Source organism: Cheilinus undulatus, linkage group 14 (genome assembly GCF_018320785.1).
Source record: "Cheilinus undulatus linkage group 14, ASM1832078v1, whole genome shotgun sequence".
Taxonomy (NCBI): Eukaryota; Metazoa; Chordata; class Actinopteri; order Labriformes; family Labridae; genus Cheilinus; species Cheilinus undulatus.
Window position 1 is genome coordinate 19109684 of NC_054878.1, and position 27832 is coordinate 19137515.

The 27832-nt window shown below is 39.1% G+C and overlaps 3 protein-coding genes across 5 annotated transcripts in view; 2 read left to right on the forward strand and 1 right to left on the reverse strand.

The window, feature by feature from the left end:
• The first annotated feature begins 333 nt into the window (after positions 1–333).
• Positions 334–13972, forward strand: LOC121521936 (methylmalonate-semialdehyde dehydrogenase [acylating], mitochondrial-like). Its single transcript, XM_041806147.1, has 12 exons — positions 334–568; positions 886–927; positions 3571–3645; positions 4071–4232; positions 4789–4867; positions 6351–6653; positions 6937–7058; positions 7366–7555; positions 7690–7871; positions 10606–10785; positions 11861–11959; positions 13017–13972. The coding sequence occupies exons 1-12, from the start codon at positions 530–532 to the stop codon at positions 13119–13121; spliced, it is 1578 nt and encodes a 525-aa protein (XP_041662081.1). The 5' UTR covers positions 334–529; the 3' UTR covers positions 13122–13972.
• Positions 13973–14341: 369 nt separating this feature from the next.
• LOC121521224 (ectonucleoside triphosphate diphosphohydrolase 5-like) lies at positions 14342–24755 on the forward strand. 3 transcript variants are annotated; one of them, XM_041805018.1, is made up of 14 exons: positions 14342–14413; positions 18102–18334; positions 18697–18776; positions 19020–19163; positions 19636–19711; positions 20207–20242; positions 20576–20664; positions 20747–20829; positions 22627–22688; positions 23012–23113; positions 23405–23548; positions 23847–23903; positions 24089–24204; positions 24617–24755. In XM_041805018.1, exons 2-14 carry the CDS (start codon positions 18109–18111, stop codon positions 24698–24700), a joined length of 1299 nt encoding a protein of 432 aa, XP_041660952.1. In that variant the 5' UTR covers positions 14342–14413; positions 18102–18108; the 3' UTR covers positions 24701–24755. The 3 variants fall into 3 exon arrangements, with proteins under 3 accessions (XP_041660952.1, XP_041660953.1, XP_041660954.1); XM_041805019.1 differs by having other exon boundaries at positions 18700–18776; XM_041805020.1 differs by having other exon boundaries at positions 14351–14413; positions 18207–18334.
• The window catches only part of znf410 (zinc finger protein 410), a 32470-nt gene continuing 29180 nt past the window's right edge, over positions 24543–27832 (reverse strand). Inside the window, exon 12 of the mRNA XM_041805017.1 lies at positions 24543–25624. Coding sequence (XP_041660951.1) covers positions 25524–25624 — 101 coding nt within the window. The 3' untranslated portion in view covers positions 24543–25523. The remainder of the gene's footprint in view (positions 25625–27832) is intronic.

Genomic DNA, 27832 nt, shown 5'->3' on the forward strand with positions numbered 1-27832 from the left:
CCTGTCACTAGGTGTTTAAAATAGTTCTCTTCACTCATTGAGAGATTTCTGTTCAGTCATATAAAATATGTTCCTTTGTACATTTCCACATTATGTGATAGACTTTGCTCGTCTGAGAGGCAGCGATGTCATGAAATTTTACCTAAAGAGCTTCTTTAAAGGCACAATCAAGTTACAAAAACGGCTCCAGTTTGTGTTAGTCGAAAGAGCCAATCAGCTCCTTGTAATTTAGGGCGGTTGGCTAATCGAGCACAGTGATTGGCTTTTAAATCGACTCTGTCCCGCCTTAAATGGATGGAAACAGCGAATGACGTATTGCGTGGCTTTATCAGATCGACACATGGTATGGACTGGTGACGGCAGCTGAAAATCCCAACCCGCCTGTTTTATGTGTCGTATAGCGCCGCATCGTATCTCACCGTCTCGTGCGCTGCTACGTGTTTGCTAGCTAAAGTTCTCTTAGCACTCCGGTGTTTGTGGGTCGGTTGAAGGGCTTCGGAGCAGGAAAAAAGACACCTGACCCTTCACAATGGCAGCAGTTCTCCTTCGGTCACTGTTGACCAAGAAGGTAAAGAAAAGTTATTCCCTTCCTTTCCAAAACAGCTGAGTTTATTTGGACGCTTATGGAACTCAATATATAGCTAACAGCCCGAGCTGCAAGCTAACGAAGTCGTTGACTGCCACGCACGTTGCACACAAACCTCTCATTCTTCTTTGATATATACATCAATGTGTAATTTAATTTTGATGCGTTATTTGCATTTGTATATTGGAGTGACATTTTATGAAGTGCATAGACTTGGATCTTGTTACCGTAAAGAAGTCATTGGACAATGAGTTTGATAACCGTCTATGACTAAATGGTGTGCTGATTGTTCCTCACAGGTCCCCCTCCAGCTGGGTCGCTGTTACTCCTCCTCCTCAGTGGTAAGAGCCTTCACTCATCCCATTTCATACCTCAGCAATGAAGAGTGATTTGAGAAACTAAATGGTATGTGTTGTACTAAAAGGCAGTCCATCAGTGCAAGAAGTCTTAAACACCCCTGCGTTTGAAATATGTCCATTATTTGACTCATAGCCTTGCACAATTAAAACAACTTGTTTGCTGTTTACATGTTCTCAACGTTAACTGCAGAAATAACATAACGCACATTTGGGATGCACTTTATCTGATACGCCGATTTTTACTAAATGATTTTAGCAGAGACCGATATCATTAGTGATATTTAAATGTAGTTCAGACCTAAAACTTCAGTCCTTTAAACACCCAATTTAAAGTTAAGGGATGAACACATTTTTTAAAAAATCAGTCTTTAAAACACACCTTGAAATCTAAGGATTGATGAAAGAAGAAAAATATTTTAGCTGATGTAGGTCTGTTGGTCCAGCCTCGAACTCCACTAACTTATTTGTTTGTACAGCCAATATTTACAGCTTATGTAGGCAGATTTTTATAGCCTAAATATCAGTCAGAAAGCCATCCATCCATTATTCACACTGCTATCCAGTTTGGGGTTTCAGGGGGCTGGAGCCTATCCCAGCTGTCAATGGACCCTGGACTGGTTGCCACTCAATCAGTGGGCTGACATACTGAGACAAACAACCAGGCACCCTCATTCACAGCTACAGCCCATTTAGAGTCTAGGAGAGAACCCACGCTTGCACAGGGAGAGCATGCAAACTGTTGATATCGATATGAAAATTTCTGTTCATATTTACGTCTGATATATCAGCTGTAAATATTGGCAGTATATATGGCTTTTGATATACAACTGCACCATCAGGTAAAAGTCGTTGCCTAGGACACTACATAAGAAAGGGTGCCGAACATGGGCCCTATACTAATCTACTTCCCTACTCCTCTCTAGGCTCGACTTTACACAGCCTCTCTATTCATGGAGACACTGTGTTCTTAAAATGATATTGTGTGTGTATAAATATATCAGGATCAGCCAAAATGAGTTTGTAAATATCTGCATATTGAACATGGTTAAAATCCATTATCGATTCTTGCATCCTCAATAATCAATATTTTGGGATACATTAGATGGTATAGTCGTTAAGCATAAACTTCTTCTTGTGAAAGTGAAAAATGATCTTTTTGAAGAAATGAGAATTATTTTTTTCTGATAGGAAAACGGTTTGGTGAAGTTAGACATTAAATAATTAAATCAAGCATATCTTTAGATTTCTTATTACCTCTATTTGTCAGTGGCTTGTTGCAACTCCACTAATATAATATCGTCTGAATATACCAGGCTTGCTCATTTATTGTTCAAATATGCCTCCTGATTTAGTTTGTTTGTACAAATTTATTCAGCTTCAATATTTGATAACGCAGAACACTTTTAAAGGTTTTACAATGATTACAAAGGCTGAGGAAAAAGTGATATTGAATCAAAGAAAATGTGATTAGTCTAAAGGCACAGATGATGTTGAAGTATCGATTCAGAAAAGAGTGTTTGCATTCTCCCCTAGGAATTTTAGTTTAACATAGCTTATGGTGTGATGGAAGAGTCAAATCAAAATAGATAGAATTTCACCATTTATGTCAATGATAATGTTATTTATTTACCAGCTCAGTGCTCTATCTCAAAATTTAACTTGCAAAAAAAAAGGAAGTAAAATGTTCTAAAAATTTCCACTAGTTGCAAAGTAGCTTTATTCTGAACTTCTGTGAGGAGTATTGAGCTGGCCATAAAGCTGGTAGTTAATACCGATACCTCAGCTTGGCTTACAAAGGCAAATGGGGCCATTGTTTATCAATTCTGTCATTTTCAATGCATGAAAATGCTTGTGAGGCTGGTGTAAGACAAAGTGACCCAAAGCACGCTACAGACACTGACTTTTTCTTACAGCAAATATCTATTAGTGACAGATCCATTTGACTGCTGAAAACTAGAAGGTTGAGATTTTCCATATAAACCCCAATTTATAGAAAAAATTCAGCGAAGAGATAAAAAGTACTCCTTTTTTTCACAGGAGCAGAAAAATCAATACTGACTGAAAGTTCTTCTCAGGAGCAAAACATCCTTGCGTCATATCTGCTCCTATTTCCTCTTCTGGTGTCTCTGGATTTTCAATAAGTGCTTCTCTGAGTAACATCCTTAAAGGCCTTTGAAATTAAAGACCTACCATCAAGACCACCTGATTTATGCTGCAAAATGCAAAACTTTGACTTTGAGAGACCATCTTTTAATTCAAGCAAAGAAATCCTTCTGTTAAACTGTGCCATGCTAGGTTTAATGCCCTTTTTGAAATGATTTTTTCCTTTATTGCTTTTTTCAAAATTGCCCATGAGCTTCAAATGTATTTACAGTTTTTATACTAAGCATGTATTCTAGATTTTGCCATTATTTCAGTGTACCAATCAACTATACAAACAAGGTGCTTAAAAATTGTAAAGTGGGATTAGATGCCAACTAATACAAGAGGGAGACTGTCTGAACCATCAGTGCATCATAAGATAACAGTGTATGTTGTGTGGCAGTGGATGGATGACCTAAGTGAACTCAGTAATGATGTAATCAGATGGCATGAATTAAATCATATGCTCCTGTGATCTTCTAGCCCACCACCAAGCTGTTCATTGACGGCAAGTTTGTTGAGTCCAACACCTCTGAATGGCTTGACATCCACAACCCTGTAAGTACTCGCAGATGAACTATATTCAACCCCGTGAAGAGGCTGTAGTAATAAGAGTTCTGATATTATCTGGCTGCAAATAACCAGTTCAGGTTTGTAGCAGTAACTTTTAATGATCCATGTAGGGAAGATAACTCTTATAGCTTAATTTACAAAGCGAGATAAATCAGAGCCCAGTCTGCTCAGCCACGTGTTTTAAATCTTTAAAGTCCAGCCCTGCTGTAGTTTAGCCAGACAAGTGTATGCTTCTAGCAAAGCAATGATTGGTGATAATAGTGTGCAGAAACAGCCACCACACAAGAAATACAATCTGTAAAGAAAATAAAACATTTGGTTATAAATATTAATGCATTAATGATATATGAAGTAATGATTTCCCCTGCTCCAAGTCAACCTGTTTGAACCGACTGTCTGCTACTCCTCAGGCCACTAATGAGGTGGTGGGACGGGTCCCCAAAGCTACACAGGAGGAGATGCTGGCAGCCGTGGACTCCTGCTCCAGAGCCTTCCAGTCCTGGTCTGAGACCTCCATCCTCAGCAGGCAGCAGATCTTCCTGCGCTATCAGCAGCTTATCAAGGACAACATTGTAGGGAGAGTTTTCACTTGTTTGCTTCTAACAGAATTGAACTAGTTTATATGCTGGTTTAGAGCTAGAATAAATAGTTATTTTGTTTTGTATTATTTTTGGGAGATGGGGAACCTTTGATGTCATTGTACAATGTACAACAAAGTGTAAAAATGCAGCTCTTGTTAGAGTATGACATTTAGATATCCACATTAACATATCAAAACATTCAGTTAGGTAGAAAAAAAAATGCATTCAAGGACGGATTAGTTTGATGATTAAATCTTGCAGATGTGTCTTTGCTGAAAATATAATTGTTTGAAATGTTCCAACCTAACATCTTTAGACTGTTTTATTATTTTTAAGATTTCTTGTCAGAATAAGTATATATCATTTAATGAGCTTTAACAAAAATTTTGCATTTCTGCTTGGAAAAAATGACTGTCACAGAGTGTCTGATATGAAAATAGTTAATTTTCTCAGGTTAATTAATTAAAAATTGCTTTTTTAGTGCCCATCTTGTTTATTTGCTTATGTATTGAATGTCTCATGAGCTATTTCTCAACCATGCTTTCAGAAAGAACTGGCCAAAATGATCACCTTGGAGCAGGGCAAAACCCTTGCAGATGCAGAGGGAGACGTATTCAGAGGACTTCGTAAGTAGCACTGAGATCTCCCGCTGTGCTATTGGGTTTAGATGTCCTGATTAGATTAGAGTGCAGGTGAATATACAGCAGGGATCAAATTCCTCTGTTCAAACTGTTGTCTATAGTATCCGTATCTCCTGATGAAAAGTCTGTGTCTTTGGCAACCCTTTATGCCTCTGTGAGTGAACTAAGTGGCTGCAGGATGTCAATTATTTGCGTGAAACCCAACACTCTTCTCACTTTTAAATTAATAATGTGGGGAGGTTTCTTTTTTGGCCATATTGGCATACAGAGACTTTCAGGGTGTCTAATTATAGCAAAACAATGATACGGAAATGGTATCTCTGCAGTGAACATTGTTACATACTGATATTAAAGTGAAACCTCCTGGTTTGTTTTCTGTCTGAAACACTGCAAGCTCAGCTTTTAGTTGCATACTATATAAAGATAATTCTGCAGCCCCCCTCTCCCTCCTTTTGGAGCTGCACTTGTTCAGGTTGGCAAACTTGCATTAACAAGAGCCATGTTGGGAAATTAAAAGAGCCATGCACACTTAAAGTAAACCAAGATATATTTTTGTTATTCAGTGACAGAGCTGCCAAAGTTTATTTTGTTCTTGGTACAGCTCCCAGTTTGGGGATGCCCGAGTTATTCTGGCAGGCTCGCTCACTAACTTATCAGCTGAAAATCAGGCTACATCTGCAGGTGTGCTGCCAACATTAGAGATTTCCCACAGCACTGGGACCAATGGGGCATGAAGATTTTAAGGCTTTTTTACAGTTCACTCATAGGGGAAGAAATAACACTGGCACAGGTTGTTATGTAATTTTTCTGTTACCATTTGAGATGAATTCATATGTTGATTGTGTATTTATGATGTCTATCTTCGCAGTAATTATTTTTTTACTGGTGCAATTTTACTTTTTTTGGAATCCCACAGTAACAGATGTGTAAACTGTCATTATGGGTAAGACAGTTTCCAAAATGATCCATCTTTTTAGCATTCACTGTATCATTTTAAATTAGACGAAATGCAAGATGGGTGTTTTTTTCCTTATTAAGACAACAATATGAGACATGCATGGAAATAGAAACAGTTGTTTATAATGAACATTACCCAACTTTCGCAAAATGAGGTTGTCTTGGAGAAGTGTCCTCCACTCCTCTAATATTTCCCATTTTTTTAAGAGGGTTATCTTTCAGTCATAAAAATTTCATAAATCATTCTGGTCCTCAGTAGAAGGGTTGACTGGTGTAAGCCATTTCTTTTTGTTGCCTTCCTGGCAGCTTATTTGTGTTCCAAACAAGGATTCAATTTGAATATTTTCAGATGAATGTGAAGTAAAAGTTTGGAATAAATTTTAAAAGTTGTAATCACTTTCTTGGCCTTTGTAGATGTCTCGTTGCAAATGAGTACTTTTCAGACATGCCCGATACCTCTGTTTAGTATTGCTTAATTGAATCCTTTCACCTCCTCTTCACTCCCCCCCAGAGGTGGTCGAACACGCCTGCAGCATTACCTCCCTCATGCTGGGTGAGACCTTACCCTCCATCACCAAGGACATGGACACATACACCTACCGCCTGCCCATCGGCGTGTGCGCCGGCATCGCCCCTTTCAACTTCCCTGCCATGATCCCCCTGTGGATGTTCCCGATCGGCATGGTATGTGGCAACACCTACCTGATGAAGCCCTCTGAACGGGTCCCTGGATGCACCATGCTCCTTGCCAAAATGCTCCAGGATGCCGGGGCACCAGATGGTACACTCAACATCATCCACGGCCAGCACGCAGGTGAGTGTGTGACTCTGTACATTCAGAAAAACACAATCTGTGCATATAATAAGCAGTGGGTAAAGGTCCAATGATGATTCACACATTCATCAGATACCCCCCAGCAATAAGTAGATGGGAGATTTCCATAATATGAACAGCCTATATCTGTAAGTAATTCACAAGCATTCCAGGCACGAGGGTTTAACTCACTGGATTTGAACCTTTGTTCTCTCTTGTGCCTTAGGGTGCAGCACAGATGGTGAAGAGAGGGTTTAAAGTATCTGTTTGTATTCTTTTGTAGCGGTGAACTTCATCTGCGACCATCCGGCCATCAAAGCTATTAGCTTTGTGGGCTCCAACTCAGCAGGAGAGTACATCTATGAACGGGGATCCAAGAACGGCAAGAGAGTTCAGTCCAACATGGTACATGGGAACACCAGTGCTTATTTGATACATTTTCACATCCACATATACAGCTGTTAGACTTAAAGTCTCACCAGGGTGATTTGCCTTTTCTTCATACTAATTCACATGTAATGTTATGTCAACATATGAACAAAAACATATGTAAGAGATCTACAACTGTTTCCAAGACAACAGCAGAGTGCTCAGTGGTCAGTGGCTGATGTGTAAACCATATGTGAACATCATCATTCTGCCTCTGTTTGAAGTCTTGCTATGTAACAGGAGAGAAACCCTACTGAGCGCTGTCCTATATATTCTATATTAGGGTGCCAAGAACCATGGTGTGGTGATGCCTGATGCCAATAAAGAGAACACCATCAACCAGCTGGTTGGTGCTGCATTTGGAGCAGCTGGCCAGCGCTGCATGGCTCTCTCCACGGCTATTTTTGTAGGAGAGTCTCGTGAGTGGCTCCCAGAGCTGGTGGAGCGCTCCAAATCACTACGTGTAAACTCAGGTAGCGTCACTGATGACTGTGTCCACATAGAATACATGCATTTGGTAAATGTTTTAAACTGTTTCAGTTCTTGTGCATTGTTTGCATGATTTGGACTTTCATGCAGAGAAATTTTTCAAATTTATGTCCCTAAGGTGATCAGCCTGGAGCAGACGTGGGTCCTTTGATCTCCCCTGAAGCTAAGGCAAGGGTAGAGTCTTTAATCCAGAGTGGGGTGGATGAAGGTGCCAAACTGCTGCTGGACGGGAGAAATGTTAAAGTCAAAGGATATGAAAATGGCAACTTTGTAGGACCGACCATCCTGAGCAGTGTTCAGGTGAGAACTGACTCCAAAAGTACAACATGGATGCCCTTTTTATAGCTAAATAATAAAAATACATGATCTGCAAGTCTGCACACAAAATTTTGTGTGTTTTGAATGACAAAGCTTTGCTGCGCAAAAGAATCAGTTTATGATAAAACACTAAAAGCTGCAGCATTTTAACAAGATTACGACTTGTCTTTTAGATGAAGCAACAAGTTTTAGAGGGGCTTTTATTCCTCAGTCAAAACTCTCCTTTTTCTGGTTAAAACTCTTTCTGCAGCATTCTGAATTAGCGATAGTTTTATTTTTGTGGTAGTCCAGTAAAAAGAGAGTTACAAGACTGAGGTGATTTCTCCAAATTTCATAGTATGTAAAGCATATCAACTGATGTGTTCTCAATTGCTGGACTTCACATGATTAAACAGATGCACTACACTGTATGGGCTTAATGATTCACCTCCTATAAGTTTACCTGCTGAATTATATATAATTATATAATGTTAATAATTTTGTGACTATGGATGTACTTAGAAACTAAATCCTCTGTTCATTAAACAGAAATTTAAGGTAAGATATGTCAGTGAGTATAAAGGAAGGAAATTTATTGTGCAAAAAAAAAAGAAATCAAGTATATTTATCCTGGCTATCCCGTTCCAACCTTTTTCTGCATGTTGCTTCCTTTGTTGCATCTAGAAACATTTATCACTTTATTCAGTGAAAAAATTACGGAGCCCTTTAAAAGGGACATAGGAGAAGAAAAAATTAAGGGAGAAAAAACAATTTTAAGGAACATGAAAAAAAAAATGGGAGAATTTTTTTTTTTTAACAGTTTGCGAGATCTCGCAAAGTAGATTGAAATCATTCCATAATATTTACGGTGATTGAGGGTTTTTTTTTGTAAATATGATGATCCTCTGCTGAGTTATTATGGGGAAAAGCAGAATCTGTGAATATCTTTAAAACTTTACCAAAGTTCGAAATTGGCCTAAAATTTTGAAGAAATTCAATCCATGCTTAGTCTCAGGCATGCTTTTAGTCTCAAAGAAAGGCACATGAAGGCATTTTGGGTGAAAGGGGACTGTTGTCGTAACACTCGGATCTGGTGGACCTGGTCGAATTCATCAGCAACCAGTTGTAATCCTCCGGACAGCTGCACGGGTACAGATGAGTGTGTGCCAAATGTTGTGTTAGGTATTAAGCCATTTGATCTTCCTTAAAAAGCCAACAATGCCCCCATTGATATATATTCCATATGGCTTCAGTTTATCATATGAATCCAAGTGCCAGATGAAGTGAGCTCCTTTTGCAAAGTAGTTCCGTCTACTTAAACGGCTCGCTTGTCTTACTGAATGCCGTCCTGGATCCATCTCTTTCAAACCCATTTGTACGTTTTCTTTACTTACACGTAATATTAGCTCTCTGCATTTTGCACACACCCATCTGTACTGTGCAGCTGTCTAGAGGATTGCAACTGGTTACTGATGAATTCGACCAGGTATGCTGGATCCGTGTAAGTTTTACGACAAAAGAGTCCCCTTTCACCCAAAATGCCTTCAAATGCCTTCTCTGAGAAGAAAAGCATGCCTGCAACTAAGCATTGATTGAATTTCTTTAAATTTTAGGCCAATTTTAAAGTAAAATTCAATTAATCTCCCCCACAGATGCTCACCTTCTGTTGTTTTGGTTGGTTTGACCCGGAAGTAGTTACTGCTATGTCATTTAAATCTACTTTTGCAAGAGCTCGCAATACTTTGGTGAGACCCCACAAACTGTTAAAAAAAAAAAAAAAATCTCCCTTTTTTTTTTCTTTTTTCCATGTCCCTTAAAAAAATTTTCTCCCTTAATCTTTTTTTTTCTCCTCTGTCCGTTAAGGGGCTCTGTAAAAACTAGATGTCCATTTTAAATGCAGCTGAAATGTTTGTTACTTTCTGTTGGGTATTTCTCTGAGGGTAAGTGATGTCAAATGGGTTTGGGAGTGTGCCTAAAGTTAGCAGTGCCAGCACCACAAGCTGTAAATATCCAAATGACTGCTGAAGATTGTTACTTATTGTTTCAGTTGAGTGGTTATATTTCCTGCGTTGCTCATACAAGATGCAGTCAAATCCTGCAACAGGATGGACAACTAACCATGCACATCCCTCGTTATGACCCAACAATAAGTACAATAAAATGCATATTAATAGATCTGTTATCAAACAACTTTTAAAAAAGCATTATTACAGAACATTACAGAACATTGCCTGGTTTGAGTTAATATGTTGTCTTAATGTATTCTGGGATATTTATGATATTGTAGTGTGTGTGGTGCTTTCAAACTTCTCTATTATGGGCATACTGTAATACTGCTTTCCCTGTTTTAGTGGACTAAGTAGCATGTTTTAGAATTTCCGTCTCAGCAGGTGTCCTAATATTGTTGTAATGAGCACAGGTTTGGCCATCTCTGCAGCTCATTTTTACCCTGAGGAGATAAAGTCATGTTCCAGGTTAAGAAACCTGAGGAAGCTCTAATTATAGGACTTTTTTTTTTTTTTTTTTTTTTTTTGCTTCAAGCAGTTTGGACTAACCCTCCTATCCAGACCACATAGCTGTCATAATAAAAAACAAAAAAAGGAAACCCTTACCTAATAATGTGAAGCTGTCTCTGTGACATTTTTCTGTTACAACTGAATTTCATGTAGTTTCAGTAAAAGGTGATGTTATATTGCCAAAGGGAACTCTAAAGGAAACCTTCCTCTGTTCTTTCCAGCCTAGCATGAAGTGTTACAGAGAGGAGATCTTCGGTCCAGTGCTTGTCGTCCTTGAGGCCGACAGTCTGGATGAAGCCATTTCTCTAATCAACAACAACCCATACGGCAACGGCACTGCCATCTTTACCACCAACGGAGCCACAGCACGCAAATACACACATGAGGTGGACGTGGGCCAGGTGAGAGCACGAGCAGAATAACAGAACACTGGGGGTATCTTCATGAGAGCTGCTTGTGTTGTATGATTTTCAAATTGTTTGTCAAGATCCAAAGTGACAGTCACCTTTTGGTGTTATTTTAGTCCTCAGTGAATCACCTGTGAGAGACTTTGATGAGTAAACAGGTTTGTGTGGGAGGCGTTCTGTTTCAAAAAGAGGAAACAGACATTGTTCATGTGAAGTGGGAATATTTATTGGAGCGACATGAAGGCTCAAAGGAAAAGTGCTATAAAGAATTCATGAAAGTGAAACACCCTGTGCTGATTTTTCTCGTCTACATTTAAAAGCTCCTCCTTTAAACCAAAGCTACTTCTGCTTATTTTTTTGGTATTTAAGTCTTTTTAAACAACAGCACAATCTTTCATGTATTAAAGGGATGTTATGACGCTTCTTTAAAGAGATGAATTAATGCAGCAAGAAACACAGTGTGATTTAAGACAGATGTGAAGAAACTGTAATCTTTCTTATTTCGTTTCTTTCATATTTATTTACACATTTATTTTAATAAGAGCAGAGATTGTCTGTTTGCTTAGTATTTACCTTGTAGTACAAATAAAGTGAAGCAAGCAGCCGGTCCGTACATCTTAATCCTGCCAGATGTCACCTGCCAGTGTCTATAAAGATCTGGGCAAACCTGCATTAAAAAAGGAGCCAATTTGCAGCAGGTCTGCCCAGAATCTGTGACAATTTGATAATCAAGTCTTGTTCCACTGGAGTCGATGTAAAATTTAAGATTTATAAAGTTCTATCCTGCTGATAGATGAGAAAATTAGTTTTCACAGCCTTTTTCTTGAGGATTTATTAAGATAATGTCTCCCCTGCATAGACTCTCAAAGGGAACTCAGAAAAGCATGCATTTGTTTGAAGATGAAAGCTTGATTTTGATATGCCTCACTTGACTTCTAAGTAGTGTTCCCCAAAAATTTAGGAAGATTTCGTTAACTAAATTACGCAAATCATAGCCTGATCTCTTGTATTTTTAACCCTGCAGTAGTTGCTTATGAAATGTAATTCATGTGTTTATTTATATTTGCAGATTGGTGTGAATGTCCCTATCCCCGTCCCCCTCCCCATGTTTTCCTTTACTGGCTCTAGAGGCTCATTCAGAGGAGACACAAACTTCTATGGCAAGCAGGTAGGAAACATTAGCAGCTTGTATTATTATAATATAACAAACACAGTGTTTTCCACAGGATTTTAGGAGACTGTGGCAGGGGGACCCTAGACCTTCAAGGGGGTCCAGGGGCATGCTCCCCCAAGAGAAAAATTGTGACATTTTTAAGTTAAATGCACCAATCTTGTGCATTTTTAGAGCAAAATAGAGGTTTTATCCATGGAAACTTGGTTGTCTTTAAACAATTTTCTGTGGTAGTAATTCAATCAGAGGTGTACTGATTATTATTGATTAGCCAGTTACATTTTGGAGTTTTATCTGTGTAACTCAAGAATTAATGAAATCACAGAAACAGATGTTAACAGCAGCTGTATTAACAAAAAGTTCAAAGGCACGCTCATCCCATAAGGTTAAGTATTGGGTGCTATACCAAGAAAAGTCACAGGTAAAACAGAAAAATAAGTCTGCACACCAGAATATTCTCCGAAGCTTATTTCATGAAGATTACCACCACATATGTGACATTTCAGGCCCTAGCCCTTTATCAGATGTCAAGACATTTATGTCTGAAGCTCAGTCACAGTAACCTGGCAAGCTAGATGGATGTGTTTCACACATCCATCTGGTAAACCACTCATAGTCAGCGTTTAGGAAAGGGCAGAGCCTTTGAAGCTGCACCCCTTCTGAGTTGTAAACTCCATAGAGAACTGTATAACGCAAACCATGGCGACTGTAGACATGTCAGTACACGACTTGTCGTTTTTTAAAGGAAACAACTCACTGCTGTTCTTCAGAAATGGGTGTATCCGTCTGCTTTGTAAGGTTACAGTCACAGTGCAGAGCTTTTTTTCATTCGCTCCACACACTGTGTGCGCAGCATGGCTCACGTGTACGTATGGGTTCCATTCTGAGCAGGCCAACAGGATGTCAGCTTTATAAAAATTGTAACATTGGCTGGGCAAAATAGACTATGACGATAAAAATTAGACTATGGCAGAGTGCCATAGTCTATTATTAAAGGGAAACCCTTATGGACATAAACATAGTGGCTGACACAAACATGCTTCTTTTCCACCAGGGCATCCAGTTCTACACACAGATCAAGACTGTGACTTCTCAGTGGAAGGCTGAGGATGCAACTTTGACCAGCCCTGCTGTGACCATGCCAACAATGGGACGCTAAGCTAAACTGACATCACATTTTATGTAACCATCAGTGACTTCTCATTTGCCTTAAGAACCCCAAGGAATGGGTTTGTAGGAAAAAAAGTAAAGGTCTATTTTGCTGGAGACTATTAGTTTGTGACTCTAAACATGTTTGATAATGTTGCACAAACTCACACAAAAGCAATTCATTTAGACAAAATGGACTTATCAAATGAACAGTACTATCAGGCTTTGTTTGGAGTTGTTTTCTTTATTACTATTCTCTTCTACCTGGGTGGACTATGAGTTAATCATGGTCAATCGTGTCCTTATTTAGCGGGGTTCTCTGGTGTCAATTTTTAAAACCTACATTAGAATCAGGTTCAGGGATTCTGCCTTAAAGCCGGCTACAGCACTAGTCTTCCATGTTTATCTGCTGTGGTTCTTTGACCTGCATTTTTCATCACAGCTTGACTTGAGATGTTAACAAATGGAACAACTGCTCGAATGACACTCCCATACTGCTACTCCGTTTAAACTGAAATGTTTGCTGTCCAGTACATGATACTCCACTGTATACTATGTGTTTGGATGTGTCTGTGTGCCAGATAAAAGGGTCATAGTTTGCACTGTACTGTAAGACTGATGCTTGTTTTAGTATACTATCCATGAATGGCATAAAAGCTGAATTGCAGTGTTTAAAACAACATGGACTTGACATTTGAAGTTCTTAGAGAAACTGTTACAGAACATTATGTGCTCAACATGTCTTCATCAGATGTTTTTAAACCACTTCAAACTATGTTCCTTTGTCACTTCTCTGTTTATTCTTGTGACTGATTACAGAGAAAATAAAGAGTTCAGTCTGTGATGCACTGAAGAAACTAATTTGACTCAATTCAGTACTGATTTTGTTGCAAGTTTATGTATTGTTCATTGCACATAAAGTAAATAGAACGTAGTGGTTTACTGGAGCAAAAAGGAGAAAATCTAAATGATGCCTGATGAACCCTGCAGTTGAAAGGCATACAATAATGGTTGAACTTGATTTGCACTGTAACCTATAATTTTGCTGTTGAAAGCTTCCTACTGCTTTGACTGCCAGCAGAATATAAGCAATAAAAATAATGCTCCTGATGGCTTTCCCTGGCAGAATAAGCAACACATTGCTCCATTAAGTGTTGTTTTAAACACGGCACAATATATTCAGATTTCATTCTGACATTTATAGGGCCGAGATCTCTGAACGAGACCAAACAAATCCATCACAACCTAGCAACGCTGACGTGACGAGGAGTCAGCTGCTGCTGCTGCTAGTCGGACATCATGGTGAGCCAGGACAATGTTTAGCATCCAGACAACACTGAAAGTTAGCTTAAAGATACTTTATTATGGTTTTAATGTGTTTCTAAGTGTTTTGATAGTTCCATGGTCTCTTTTTGCCTTTTTGAAGACTCGGCGGTACCGAGCGACTGTTAGCACACGAATGTAGCTTCATGTCAAACTTCACCGGCTAGCTTTCTGTAATGCAGCATTTATGCTAGCACTTGTCAAAACACTGAACTGAGAATAAACATCAGTGTGTACAAAACAACGGTTAATAACGCTAAATGCAAAGCTAACTTTAATTTCTTTTATCAGTGACGACAAAGTTGGCTGTTCAACGTAATTCAACCTTGTACAAGTTAACGATCGGTGTTTTGGTTAAACGAGTTACCGTGTTAAGTGGAGACTCTTGGATGAATGCGTCCGTAGGAAACATTAAAAATCTCCTTGTTCTTGCGCTTTGCTTAGTTTTTCAATGAAAAGTAATAAATTTATCAGTGTGTATTTATTGAGAAACTAAAACAATGGGGGGTTCGTGAGGACTTCAACATTTCTCTGAGAAACATTCAGCTAAGAGTCGCTATTTAACATGATGCCTTGATAATCCACAACACCTGCAAACCGTTTACACTGGCATTTAAAACTTTTTTGGAGGTAATATGGTCTTTTTTGCAAAGTTATTTTTCAAAGCGATGGCTCAAAAGAGCAACTTAACACACGTAACGTCAATATCCACAATTCGAGTTAGTTTTATGTAAATATTTTAACTTAGTGGGCTTTAAAGTTCCTGTAAAGTGATTTAAAAATAGGTTTGCTGTGTGACAAGCCACTGTGTTATGAACCACCAGGCCGAATTTGATTAATGAAAAACAACTTCTAAATTTGTAAAATTATTCTTCAAAATCATGAAAAATAATGCAGTAAAATCTGCTTTCGGATGTTGTGATGTGTCAGTTGAATGAACTGAACCTGCACCCACTCACCAGAAATACACCCTCTCAAATTTTGAAATGATGTTTCTGATTAGAATTTAGCTGCCTCGCTCTGTCAAAGTGAGGAGACAGAAGTTGGGGATTGAATTGACTGTTTTCTGGAAAAAATCTCTCTGCTATGATGATTTTGATGACCCGTAGGCCAATGTGGCTAATAGATCTTGGAAATTCACCTCACAATGACCAAAAACACAGCCTGTCACTGGCTGTTAACTTTCAGTGAAGACAGTGTCATCAGCTAACAACAGATTGTATTGAGATGAACTGGTCTGCAATTTCAAATCATTGTTAGTGTTAGCGATGTCATGGGCTCAGATTTTGCCCTGCTCAAATTAAACCAAGCCAGGAAAGAGGTTAATGACTTCCTAAAGATTAAAGTCAGGCATTCAGTCATGCATAGATCTCTGGGGTTTTCACATGTTTACAGCAACCTCATTTGATCATATCTAGTGTGTTTAGACACAAATTCGGGATTACGCTTTACAGGGACCTTTATTTAATTAAAGGCAGTCGTTAACCACATGTAGACAAGTTTCTCCCTGCATCATAAACACCCAGTCAGAGGATGCTGGCTGATTAAACATCCATTCCCTATTCACTGACATCCCTTAAGTTAAAAGCATCAACAACAGTGGATTATTAGCTTCACGAACACTGCAGCTTTAAAATTTTATGTCATTTGCCGCTTCATTTCTGTTAGTGTCACAGTAGGAAAAAGCCTATTTTAGTAATAAGCTTGCTATTGTCCTGCAAGCCAGAAAAGGAGGCTGGCAGTTCTAGAGATCCAGCATTATAAACAACACAAAAGCAATTACACAATGATTTAATATTGTCATCAATTTGAAGCAAACACTGGATATTTGTGCTCTGCAGCAGTGGTTCTCCCTTGGGGGTTTGTGAGACATTTGGACGGTGTCACCAGATGCCTTCCAAAAAACAAAGAATATTTTTAAATGATTTCAAATGGTATATTTTACCCATTTTTAGAAAAATACATGCATTCAGTTAGTCCAACATGAAAACATGTTATGTTTATAAAAATATTTAAGATTTACGCTTGCACATGACTATTCTTGAATGTGCATGGCTGTCCTCTGGTACAGTGGGGGTCCCAAGTCTCTGGAACCTTTATTTTCAGGGTCCTGGGATGAAAAATTGAGAACCCCTGTTCCACAGAAAGGACAAGTGCTCAGTGAAGGAGTCCCCAAGCCCAGTTCAATCTGTATTTGCCTCCACAAGTCAACTGTGCCGACAGATGGGCAGCAAGAAGCTAACACTCCACCAGGGTTGTCAAGTGGGATCTCAGCCTGTCAGCTGTGTTTCGTCCAATCAGTCCCACGACATCTCCAGAGGGCTGAACAGTGATGATTGTCTAAAGTTTTGTAGTGACATATTGGTTTACTACTCTTTTATCATGACAACCTTAGCTGTGAGAATATGGTTTATTTTATTGGTTTATTTGTTCATTTAACAGCACTGAGTCTCTCTTGAATATGTTTACCGCCTGAAGTCAGCCGTGGAAAATAAGCTTTTTAGAAAACAACAGGCAAGAAATTTCCCAAAAACTTCACACAACTGTTTGGCATTGTCAATGAATCATGCAAGGTTTTCTTAATTTAACTCCAGGCAGACTGCTTCTGCCTTTTGCACCTTTATTTTGAACATTATTTTATTTTGATACCAACAAGTCAGTTTAGTTATCTGCAAATTTTCACACAAACAGACTTCAGAAGTTTTTTATCTGCTCTTTTAGCTAATAAGGCATGCAACACCTTGTATAATAACATTGTGACACGTCCATGATTGCACCTAATCTCCCTAAACATTTGTCATTGCTTCACAACTACATGTTTTGTTCTGTAAATCTTTCAAGGATGGTTTATTTTACAACTTTTCAAGCTAAGAAGTGCAGACATTAAGGCTGGAAACGAGGTTTAAATGCAGACTGAATGAGAAGTAAACCCAGAAGAATTGGTTCTTTTCTTACTCCTCTTTTCAGATAACACTTTATTTCTTAAACACTTCAGTGACAGTGAAATAAATAATAAAGGAATGAGAAGGCAGCCAAAAACTGCTTTTATCTAGAAGTCACGATTCCATAAAACATTGTCTATCCGTTTTTAGTTTCTATTAATTTCTGTATCTTGCTCCAGGCAAATGAAATGGCTGGAATTTAAACTTAAATTGGGATTCACAGGGAGTGGAATTACTCAAGAAAGACTATTTTTAGTGTCTTTATTTTCTGTTTGCAGAAGGTTGACATTGTCTCAGCAGGGTTCTCCCACAGCAGTAACTGAGGCTTTGAATGCATCCTAATTCGTCACGTTTTATATCTCAGTTTTGTAGGGAGATGTAGAAACACTTGAGTTACCATGTATTGATTGAACGTCAAGATCAAAGAATTAAAGTTCCCCAGTGTAAGTTTAACATGTTGAAAGTATGATGTTTTCTAAAGTGTCTGCAGGAGTTGACTCAGCAGGAAGACAGGTTGATTTTGGGATTTGTCTCCATGTGGTTGGCTGGGAAGTGTAACAGGGAGTGGTCATATATCCCTAGTGGAAATATCTCTTATCAAGTCTGACTCTTCTATAGCATGCCATGAAGTAATCCAACATCTCCCATTACAAGCCAGCAGCAACAGTTGCAGATGCCTTTTTGATACATTTATAGTCCTGTAACGTGTTTTGCTGTTTCTCCAGAGTGAAGATGAAGCTCTCCGTGATGTTTTCACTCCTGGTTTTGCTTGCTGTTGTAGACCTGAGCCGAGCCCAGCTAAAGACCTCTCTTGTGGATTTGACCAACAGCATAGGGAGCATCCTTCCCAGCCTCAGCCGGCCTGCAAACCACAGCAGGATATTCTATGCTGTGATGTTTGATGCTGGGAGCACTGGGACACGGATTCATGTGTACACCTTCATCCAGGGTGGCTCAGGTAATCATAGCTTGTACTCTAACCTCTTTAAATCTCTATAATATCAACACGCTTGATGAAAGGCAGGTTAAATAATTTTGTGCTCATACTGTATTAGTAGTGCTATGCAATGCTGAGCTCTGTCTTTATTTCCTCAGCATGAGTTCTGTAAACCTGTATGCTTAAACTTCAGTAGAGGGAGGTTATACTTGACTTCATTAACTTTTTAAGTCATAATCCTATTTTGTCAGATTCAAGTCAACATGCCTCATTTTAGAATAAGGGGATATAAGTCTGTGTATGTATGCTAAGAAGATTTAAGCGTCTTAATGCTTTTAATAGCTTGCTGCATATTTGATGTGGGTGGATCTTGTATCTTTAAGCAGAGCTGCCTGTTTTGGACAATGAGATGTTCCATTCCATAAAGCCAGGTTTGTCTGCGTATGCTGACTCCCCTGAAATGGTGAGTTCATTTTCAAATCTAATCAATGATATTGAGCTGAAAAGAAAGGTCTACTGGCTCTACATTGTATTCAGAAACACTGCTGATGGTGTCCCTCTGCGGGGAATCACATTTCACAAATGAAAGTAGGTAGGAAGTGAGAAGTCAAAGTGACAAAGAAGTGACTGATATGCAACACTTGGAGGGTTTTCTCGGCTCTTACTAGTCACCCTGTTGTCATTGCTGGGTTTTATTGTTTTAAAGGCTGCACACACAGTGAGGATGCTGCTGAAGGTGGCCAAGAAGACGGTGCCTCGTCTGGAGTGGAAGAGGACTCCAGTGGTGCTCAGAGCCACAGCTGGACTCCGGCTGCTGTCCACAGAGAAAGCCCAGGCTCTGCTGGAGCAGGTAAAAAGAGTGCAGAGGTACTGAGATGTGACATACTGTTGGGAGCTCTGTAAAGAGGAGTGCAGTTTTTGTATCTAGGGGGAGTTGTTACGCGCTACATTGTCTGACACTTTCAAAGAAGAGTGCAACCTCTTACCCAGCGAAGGAACAGGCGCAGAAGAAAAGGAACACTTTCTCTGCTACGGCAGGTAGTTCAAACACGAGAGGAAGAGTATTGTTATCAGAGTGGTGGAAGCTTAGAGTAGAGGGGATAAGATGGTAATGGATGGCCCTGGGGCACCTTGGAAGATAAGTGATACTTTATTAATCCCCCTGAGGGGATTAATTAATCTTTTCAAGCAAAGGGCACCTCTGGATGGGCTACCATTACAGTAGATAACATTAAGGCCAACTCTCTGCTGCCCCCTCCTTTTCTCCCCTCTGCTCTCTCTTTCATTTTGCTTCTCCTCCTGCTTTTCTTTCCCCTCTCTAGGTTCAACATGTGTTTGATGAATCTCCTTTTTTGGTCCCAGACAACAGCGTCAGCATAATGAACGGCAAAAATGAAGGTAACGTCTGCCCACCCTCTGCCCCGACAAACAACACTTTCGTCAGTAATCACAGCCACTCATGTTCACTGCGCAGCGCTTTGGAGGTGGCATCAGAGAATCTTCTGCCCTACTTTCAGAGCGAGCTATAATTTCTGAGAGGGATCTATGTTTACTGCAAACATTCAACTAAATTGCAGGAGATTATTGCCGTCGTTTATGATGACTCTTAAGAAAATGAACTGGCTCTTCACCTCCAAGTTGTTGAGACTTTAAAAGCTGTGATTATGTGCTGAAAATTTGTTTTTGTCTGATGTGTTGGAGTGTAAATGATTTGTCAGCATTTCAACCCTATTATCAGAAATGTAGCTCTTACTAAAATGTTTGCACATCTGTCTATGTTTACACTGTAAACAGCATCATTTTTTATAAAAAAAATTGTCAACAGCTCCTCCAAATGAGCTGTGCATTTCAGATGTAATGTTGTGTGTCTCTTTGCTTTTCTTTTTGATGAAGGAATCCTGGCTTGGATATCTGTCAACTTTCTGACAGGTGAGTGCTGTAAACTCTACATGATCTGCAACATAATTGACAGAGCATTTCTCCTGAGCATATTTCTTTTCTACTGTAAAGCCAAATTTAACTCAGAGCCTGAATTTGTCAGTGTCTTATTATAGACCATGGTTCACAAATACAGGCTAATGCGATAACAATGATTCTGTAGCCTAAAGGAGAGAGCTGTGATCTTTATCAGGCTCACTGCTGAGATTTTTTAGACTTATTTGGGATGCACATTCTGTATCACACTGGCCTTTTGAAGATTACATCTCAGGTGTGACTGATTAGCTCCTCTCTGTTGTGGCTGTGGGATTAAAATGTTTTCAGGTCACCTGAAAGCTCAAACCAAGAAGACAGTGGGAATCTTGGATCTGGGAGGAGGATCCACGCAGATCACTTTTCTGCCAAAACTCAGGGTGAGCTGCTTGTTTGCAGATCTGTGTACAAATGACACTCATTGGTGAGCAGTGCCCCACTATGTCTGTTATTCCATTGTAGAAAACCATTGAAAGTGCCCCTGTTGATGATTATGTTGCCAGATTTGACATCTTCAACTCAACATTTGAGCTGTACACCCACAGGTAACAGATCCAGTAGTTAGGAATGTGTGAATTATTTGTGACTGCACCAATCATGTCTATTTCAGGCGATTTCAGACATTTTACATTTTAAATTAGGATCCAGTATTGACTCATTATAGTACACATGGTGCTTACATTACAGTGATACACACAACTCAAGATTCAGTAAGTGTAAAGATGCTGGTTCAGGATTTTATGAACTGTTTCCTGATCAGTGTTCATTTGTGCAGCTATTTTAAATCTAGTTTTAAAAATACTGACATACCTTACATGCACTGTGGAGATATATCGTGGATTTTGTATAGGAGCCCATGACATCACTGATCCCTATGAGGATTATAAACCATAGTTCATCTCAGTACAGTGTGCTGTTAGTTATGTCACTGCCTTCAGTGAAAGGTATCAGTCAGCTACATGTTGGGTTTATGTTTATTGTGAGGTTAATGTGCAAAAATCTATCAGCCATGGGTGATTAAAAGTATCATAACAGATATTTGTACTAGAAAACAGTAAATTTAATTCCCCACTTCTGTCTCTCTGCTTTGTCACAGAGCCAGCAGCTGAACTCTGATCAGAAGCATTTTTAAATTTTATTTTAGAGGATCATACTTCTTGTGAGTGGATGTGGCTTTAGCTTATTCAGCTGACACGCCCACACCATCCTAGAGCAGATTTTAATGCCTCACTTTTCAGAATTTTGAAGCTTAATTTTTTTTTTTAACTTGGAGATGTTTTTCATCACAAAAATTTGGCCTGGTTGTTTATAACCCAGTGGCCTTTCAACAACAAACCTAAAATAAAGGTTTTTTCCCTTTACAGGGACTTTAACAATTACAGTTGTATTAGTACGTGTTTTTTACAGTTGATGTAATCAGTTGTTAGCTCAATCGTCCAAGTTCCCCCTGCCTTTAACGTGCCCGATAGGCTCTTCCTGGTCAATGGAGAGACCTGGTTCACTGCTCAGTGTGTCTACCTCTGAAGCTTACTTCTTGTTTTGAATTGAGGACTCTATTGGTTAAAAACTGCTCATTCATAGGTTTTCTTGGGTTTGCACTGCAAGTGATCCCAACATGCTTTTAAAGTAGTATTGCAAACCCTGGGAGGGCACTATTGGTCTAATTGTGCATCCCATGTACAGCTACAGGCTACAGCCCTCAAATTGAGGGTCCAAGGTTCATTTCCCTACCTCAGCCACTCACAGACTCCATCCACCGTCCTGCCCATTTAATTAAGGCATATTTGTAATATATTTGGTCTCATTTTAAATTGTCCTTTATTTTAATTGATTTTAATGGAATTTTAAGGTATTGTTACATCCCTATATTCTTCAAAACTCCATTACCTATACCACTTATCCCTGTTTGGGGTTGCAGTTGGGGCTAGAGCTGATCCCAGCTGGGCGAGAGGCCGGGAATGCCTTGGACTGTTTCCAGTCTATCACAGGGCTGACAAAAAGATAGATGACCAGGCACAGTCACACCTATGGGTGTGGTGTGACGTAGTACCCTGAGAAAACCCAGGCGTGCATGCCCTGTCTGATAGGGATTCAAACCAGGAACCTTCTTTCTGTGATGCAGGTGAACAAACCCCCTGCATCACTATTCAGCCCATAGTTGAAACTTTTTCATCTAATCTTATCTGAGTTTAAATTGGGACAAATTTATTATCTGATGAGTCACAAAGATGTGAGTAACAGGCTGACCATTTATTTGGCCTATTTACAGAATGACTTGCTTGTTAAATGTGCAGTCTGTTCCTGTTTGCTCTTTTGTGACCATGCTTTCATCTTACATGCAGTTACCTTGGAAATGGTCTGATGGCGGCACGGTTGGCCACCCTGGGCGCTCTGGGTGCAGAAGGTACTGTGCTTACATGATGAAAAGGTGGCCTGTCGCCATTAGCTGTGGGTCAGTGTTGTTCATTGTGAGTGTGTGTCTCTGACGGACACAAAGCAGTGAGTCAGTTCTCTGGTCGCTCGCTCTCCAAGCACTGAAGATGTTTTTGTGGAATGTCTTTCTTTCTAATAAACAATTCAGCTGAGACCCTGAGATGAATCACCAAAAAGCTTTAGAGGAAATTGTGTTGGTCCCCAGTTCTCGAGACAGTCTCGGACCACTGTGGCTGTTTGTGAAGCGGTTGAACCAGTTAGAAAATTAAATGAGTCATGTTTGTGCTCTCTCAGGGCTGGAGTGGCGTGTTTTTAAAAGTACGTGCCTGCCAAAAAAGTTCAGGGATGAATGGAGCTTTGGAGGGCTGACGTATCAAGTGAGCGGACACCCAGATGGTAAGAATCTGTTCATGTTAAATTAGCACGCTGAGTTCAGTAAATTCAGAGCTACTTAGTGTGGGGATAAACACTTTTAAACACCGCTTTGAATTCATTGTGATGGGATTAACCTTAAGACTACAAACAAGCACAGTGTAGAACTTTCAACTTTTGTGATAGCAACCAACCATCTGCAGAAAAGCTTTTAAAGCCCATTTAAATAGACTTAGTGGTATTGCGCATCATTTTTTGTTGTTGTTCCAGTGTAAAGATGCATAATTCACACTGCTGTCTCTGTTTTCTCTGCAGGTTATTCAGGATACAAGCTCTGTTATCAGGAGGTACTCAAGGTGGTGAAGGGGATTATTCATCAGCCGTACGAGCTGGAAGACAGCAGCGTCTTCTATGCATTCTCCTATTACTTTGACAGAGCGGTGGATGCCGGCCTTATCGGTTCGTACACTCTCTCAAACGCACCTTACGTAATTATACACACCCAGCAGGATGTTATTACCCATCCCAGAGACAGACACAGGCAGGACAATGTGAGTCATCAGCACCTGTCTCAGTGGATTTGAAGAGCTATAGGTATGTAGTTATTAGAGAAATTGCTATCCTCTGTCAGTCTGAGCTAAAAGGGCACGAGCTCGGTTATTAGTATTGTGGAAATGTGAATGTAAATCTTCTCTCTAATGATTGGTATAACATTTAAATGCAACAAAATGACCAAATCCCTTCTCCGATGTCACAGATGGGGTCCAAGGAGGGATGCTGGAGGTGAGACACTTCAAGAAGAGAGCAAAAGAGGGTGAGAAGCAATGCATCATAACAGTGACAGATCTGCAGCTCCCTGTACTTGAGACACAGTGCGCATCTCAATAGTCTGGACTAGTGTCCTCGCTGCTTTCTGAAAGCCTGCCCTCATCCTCTCAGTAGAATACAGATGACTGATTACCCATCCTAACAGACATAACTCCCCTTCTGTCTGCCCAGTGTGCAATAAGATGACCAAACACCCTCCCATCAGTTCTTTCCTGTGTATGGACATGACCTACATCACTTGTCTGCTCAAGGACGGCTTCGGCTTCAAGGATAGCACCGTGCTGCAGGTGAAGCAGAGCTGCAACAAGCACAATCAGCAGAAGCAATAAAAAGGACAGTTCTGTTCAAAAGGGTTTGAATTAGTAGAACATTACCATTGGAAATTGTGTAGCTCAGACTCATCGCTGTATGAGTCATCAGCCATTTACTCTTGTTAAAAGGCATTAGTGCATCTACGTTCAGCATTTGTTACTATCATCTGATTATAGATGATAAGACTGAAACATCAGTGACATTTGTTAAAACATCAAACCCAATTATTGAAGAAGTAGTTGCTTTAAATCCCCAGGACAACAGACTGATGCTCCTGACCTTAAACATAAAAAAGTGAAGAAAAGACTCAAACTTTGTGTTACTTTTTTATTTCAATAAATACAAAAGGCATTTAAGTGATTTGGTGTTGGGTTTTTTCCCTCCTAGTTGACCAAGAAAGTGAACAACGTGGAGGCAAGCTGGGCTTTGGGCGCCACGCTGGACCACTTCCACAACCTGAAGATCCACTGAGGAGGAGGAGGAGGAGGAACAAACACTGCTCATAGTGTACACTACTTTATCTAACAGCCCCAGACATCTGCTGTTTGTTTGTTTTTTCTAACCTCATGAGTAATTCTTCATTTTGTTTAAAAAGCAATTATTCTCAAGTGTTAATATATTGAGCTGTAAATGAGAAATTTGTGCCTTACTCAGAGAACAAGTAGAGCGCTGGAGGTCCACACTTTGAGTGGAAGAAGTTAACCAATGACACGCTGAGTGAAGCAGCTCTGGGCATTTTGTTTCAGATGGTTGTTTCTGTGTGTTTTTCTCAGGTTGATAAACAGAGAGGCTGTGACCGGTGTTTACATGCAGCAGCGTGATATTCTGTGCTGGAATAGTTTGTTTAATGTCAGCGGTTTTCTTATTAGTAATACAGACAATGGAGTATCTTCCTATGCTGGTACATTTTGACAGTCAATTATATCGGCTGTGGTGTCTTTAAAAGTAAGTGGGACTCCATTTCCATCAGAGAAAACATCTCTGCATTTCAAACTCACACTTGTTTACAATGATGCTGCTCAGAACAATGCACGGTCATTATATTTTCATACACCTTGAAACCCGTCTCAGTTTTTCTTTGGGACTATTTAAGTTCAAAAACTTGAGGAAAAAATGTTGTTTGTACAAACATCGCCATGTCACTCTTTTCAAAATAAAACCATCATCATTATTACTAATTACAGATATCTACAGGGTTAAAGTCAGTGATTAATCTATGTACAAATGGATGTCTACGTTAAGTCCGCTCTGGCTGCAGGAAACGGCAGTGAGTGTAATATTGCATGATGACGGGCTACAGCAATGCCACCACATCTTCTCCATATGCATGGCCTTCGGTCGTCATGGTCACCAATTCATGTGGCTGTGAAAGGACTACCACTGAGTCTGCAGAGCCTGGAGAGAGGGATACAAAGGACAAAGCACCTAGTAGCATGAATAATGTCCAAGAGTGAGTCACCTGTCGATCAGTCCCAATATATAAACTCTGAATGCAAAGCTGCATTCATGATGAGACCAGGCACCTCTGTTTTAAAAGAAAAACTTTCTTTCTTCTGTCCTTGAGTTCCTTCATGTTCTCACCTGGTTATGCTTTTTGGTTTTAATGCTGACAGGCCAATTTAACAAAACTGAAGGGTGTTCAACGATCCCTTTAATGAGCTCAGAAAATATTCTAGCTTAGAAAAATAAAAGGAGTAGGCTTTCAGGAATGACATATGGAGCTGTGGAAATGTGACTGTGAGGAAAAAAGCACAGATTGATAAAATCAATGAACGAAAGCTTAAAAACTAGGTCATATATGCCAAGCATACGCCTTACTTTGATTTGATAAAAAATACAATGAAAGTATAACTTTGAAGAAACTGTCAGATGAGATTTAAACATCCAAAAAGGAGAAAGTTAAAAAGGTTACGCCTTTTTAAGTCTGCTTCCTTATTTATATAAACCACATAGAGGTTCTCTGTCATATAGGTCATGGTAATCCAAAGCTTCATCCTAAAGGGGACTACTTTACTGGATTTGGTGTTTTTGAGGACACTGACCTTCTCCTCCAAAAGACTTATTTCTGACCTGTCACTTTCAAAACTGAAGAAGCCTGTTTGGAGTAGAAGAAGAGAGAGGGGGAACATCTTCAAGAACATTAACCAAGTCCAGGAGCACCCTTTTGGATCCAGCTTTGTATTATAATAATATACTAAGCCTTGCCTTTATATTATGTCTGTATATTTATTACCTTTTTTAAACAAATACAACAGATTTACAAACCTAAACAGCAGGGATGCAAAATAGTAGAATCTTGGTGATATACTGATATTTCCAAACAAAGTTTTGCAATCTATCATTCAGCTTTAAAGTCCACAAATATATTACTTGCTGTTTACAGTGAAGCAATTTTTCTTCAATATTCAGCCACTCTTTCTTAAAAACACAAACAAAACAAAACAAAGATTTCAACTGACTATAAAGAACAAAAGAAGAATAATTTAGTGATGTCAGGTGATCAGAGATGGAAACGTACCAGATTATTGTAATCAAGTAAAAGTGCAGTTATTTTGGTTAAAATGTACCAAAGTAGAAGTAAAAGTACAGGTCTATAAATCTATTCAAGTAAAAGTATAAAGTCTTTTAAAGTTTACCCAAAGCACTGAGTAGCTACTTTAGATATCCAAAAGGCTTTCACAGTGATAAATGATCTTTCCTTAATGTGCAGTAACTACATGAGAATGTAAATCTCCATCCAGGTTGGCTATTACGAGGTGTGACTTCACCTAAAGTAAAATGCCACAGCTGTTTTGTGATTAAATGTAGAATTATAATCTCTCTTGTGAAAGTCAAACTACTGGCTATTCACTTAATATTGTGAGAAAACTTGGACCTCCTTGTTTAGTCTTAATGTGCTAAATATTTTTACTCAGTATTTGATATTCTTTACAAATATAATGAAGAACAGTACTTTCCCCAGTGTAAACTTCAGTAAAGAAAAAGTTTGAGTTTAAGAAGTTCTTGAAAAAGTATAAGTACACAAAAAGGCTACTCAGTTACAGTAGTTGGAGTAAATGTAATTAGTTACTTTCCATCCCTGCAGGTGACACAGCCGAACTAAAAAACTAACTTCACTTCTCTTAACTGAAGAAACAATTGTACTGGATATTTTTATTGAAATTATCAGTTTATTTAATAATCATTAAAGCCAGTGTCACATGAAAAAGATAATCTTAAAAAAATTAGCTCTAAGAAATGCTAAATCTGTTAACTCATTAGAAGTGATTCTTGGAATGTGTCAGCATCAAGCTAAAAAATACAACACAATTTTTCTATCAAATGCACATCCCTTACAGATAAGGACACAAATATTGGCCCCTTGTGAAATCTTGAGGTTTTCTCAAGTGCTGTTAAACTAAGTAATTAATTAGGAACAGAGCTTTTCTAAACATCCTAGTTTTATTCTGGGTCCTTACATGATTTTACTTTGAACACAGAAACAAACATATTTCACTAAAGCAAAAACAACCCCTGTCTTTATCATCAGCCTCCTTTTAAATTGACCTTTTTGTTGAGCCATAGTGTCAAGGACTAAACTGAAAAGTAATCTTAAGAAATTCA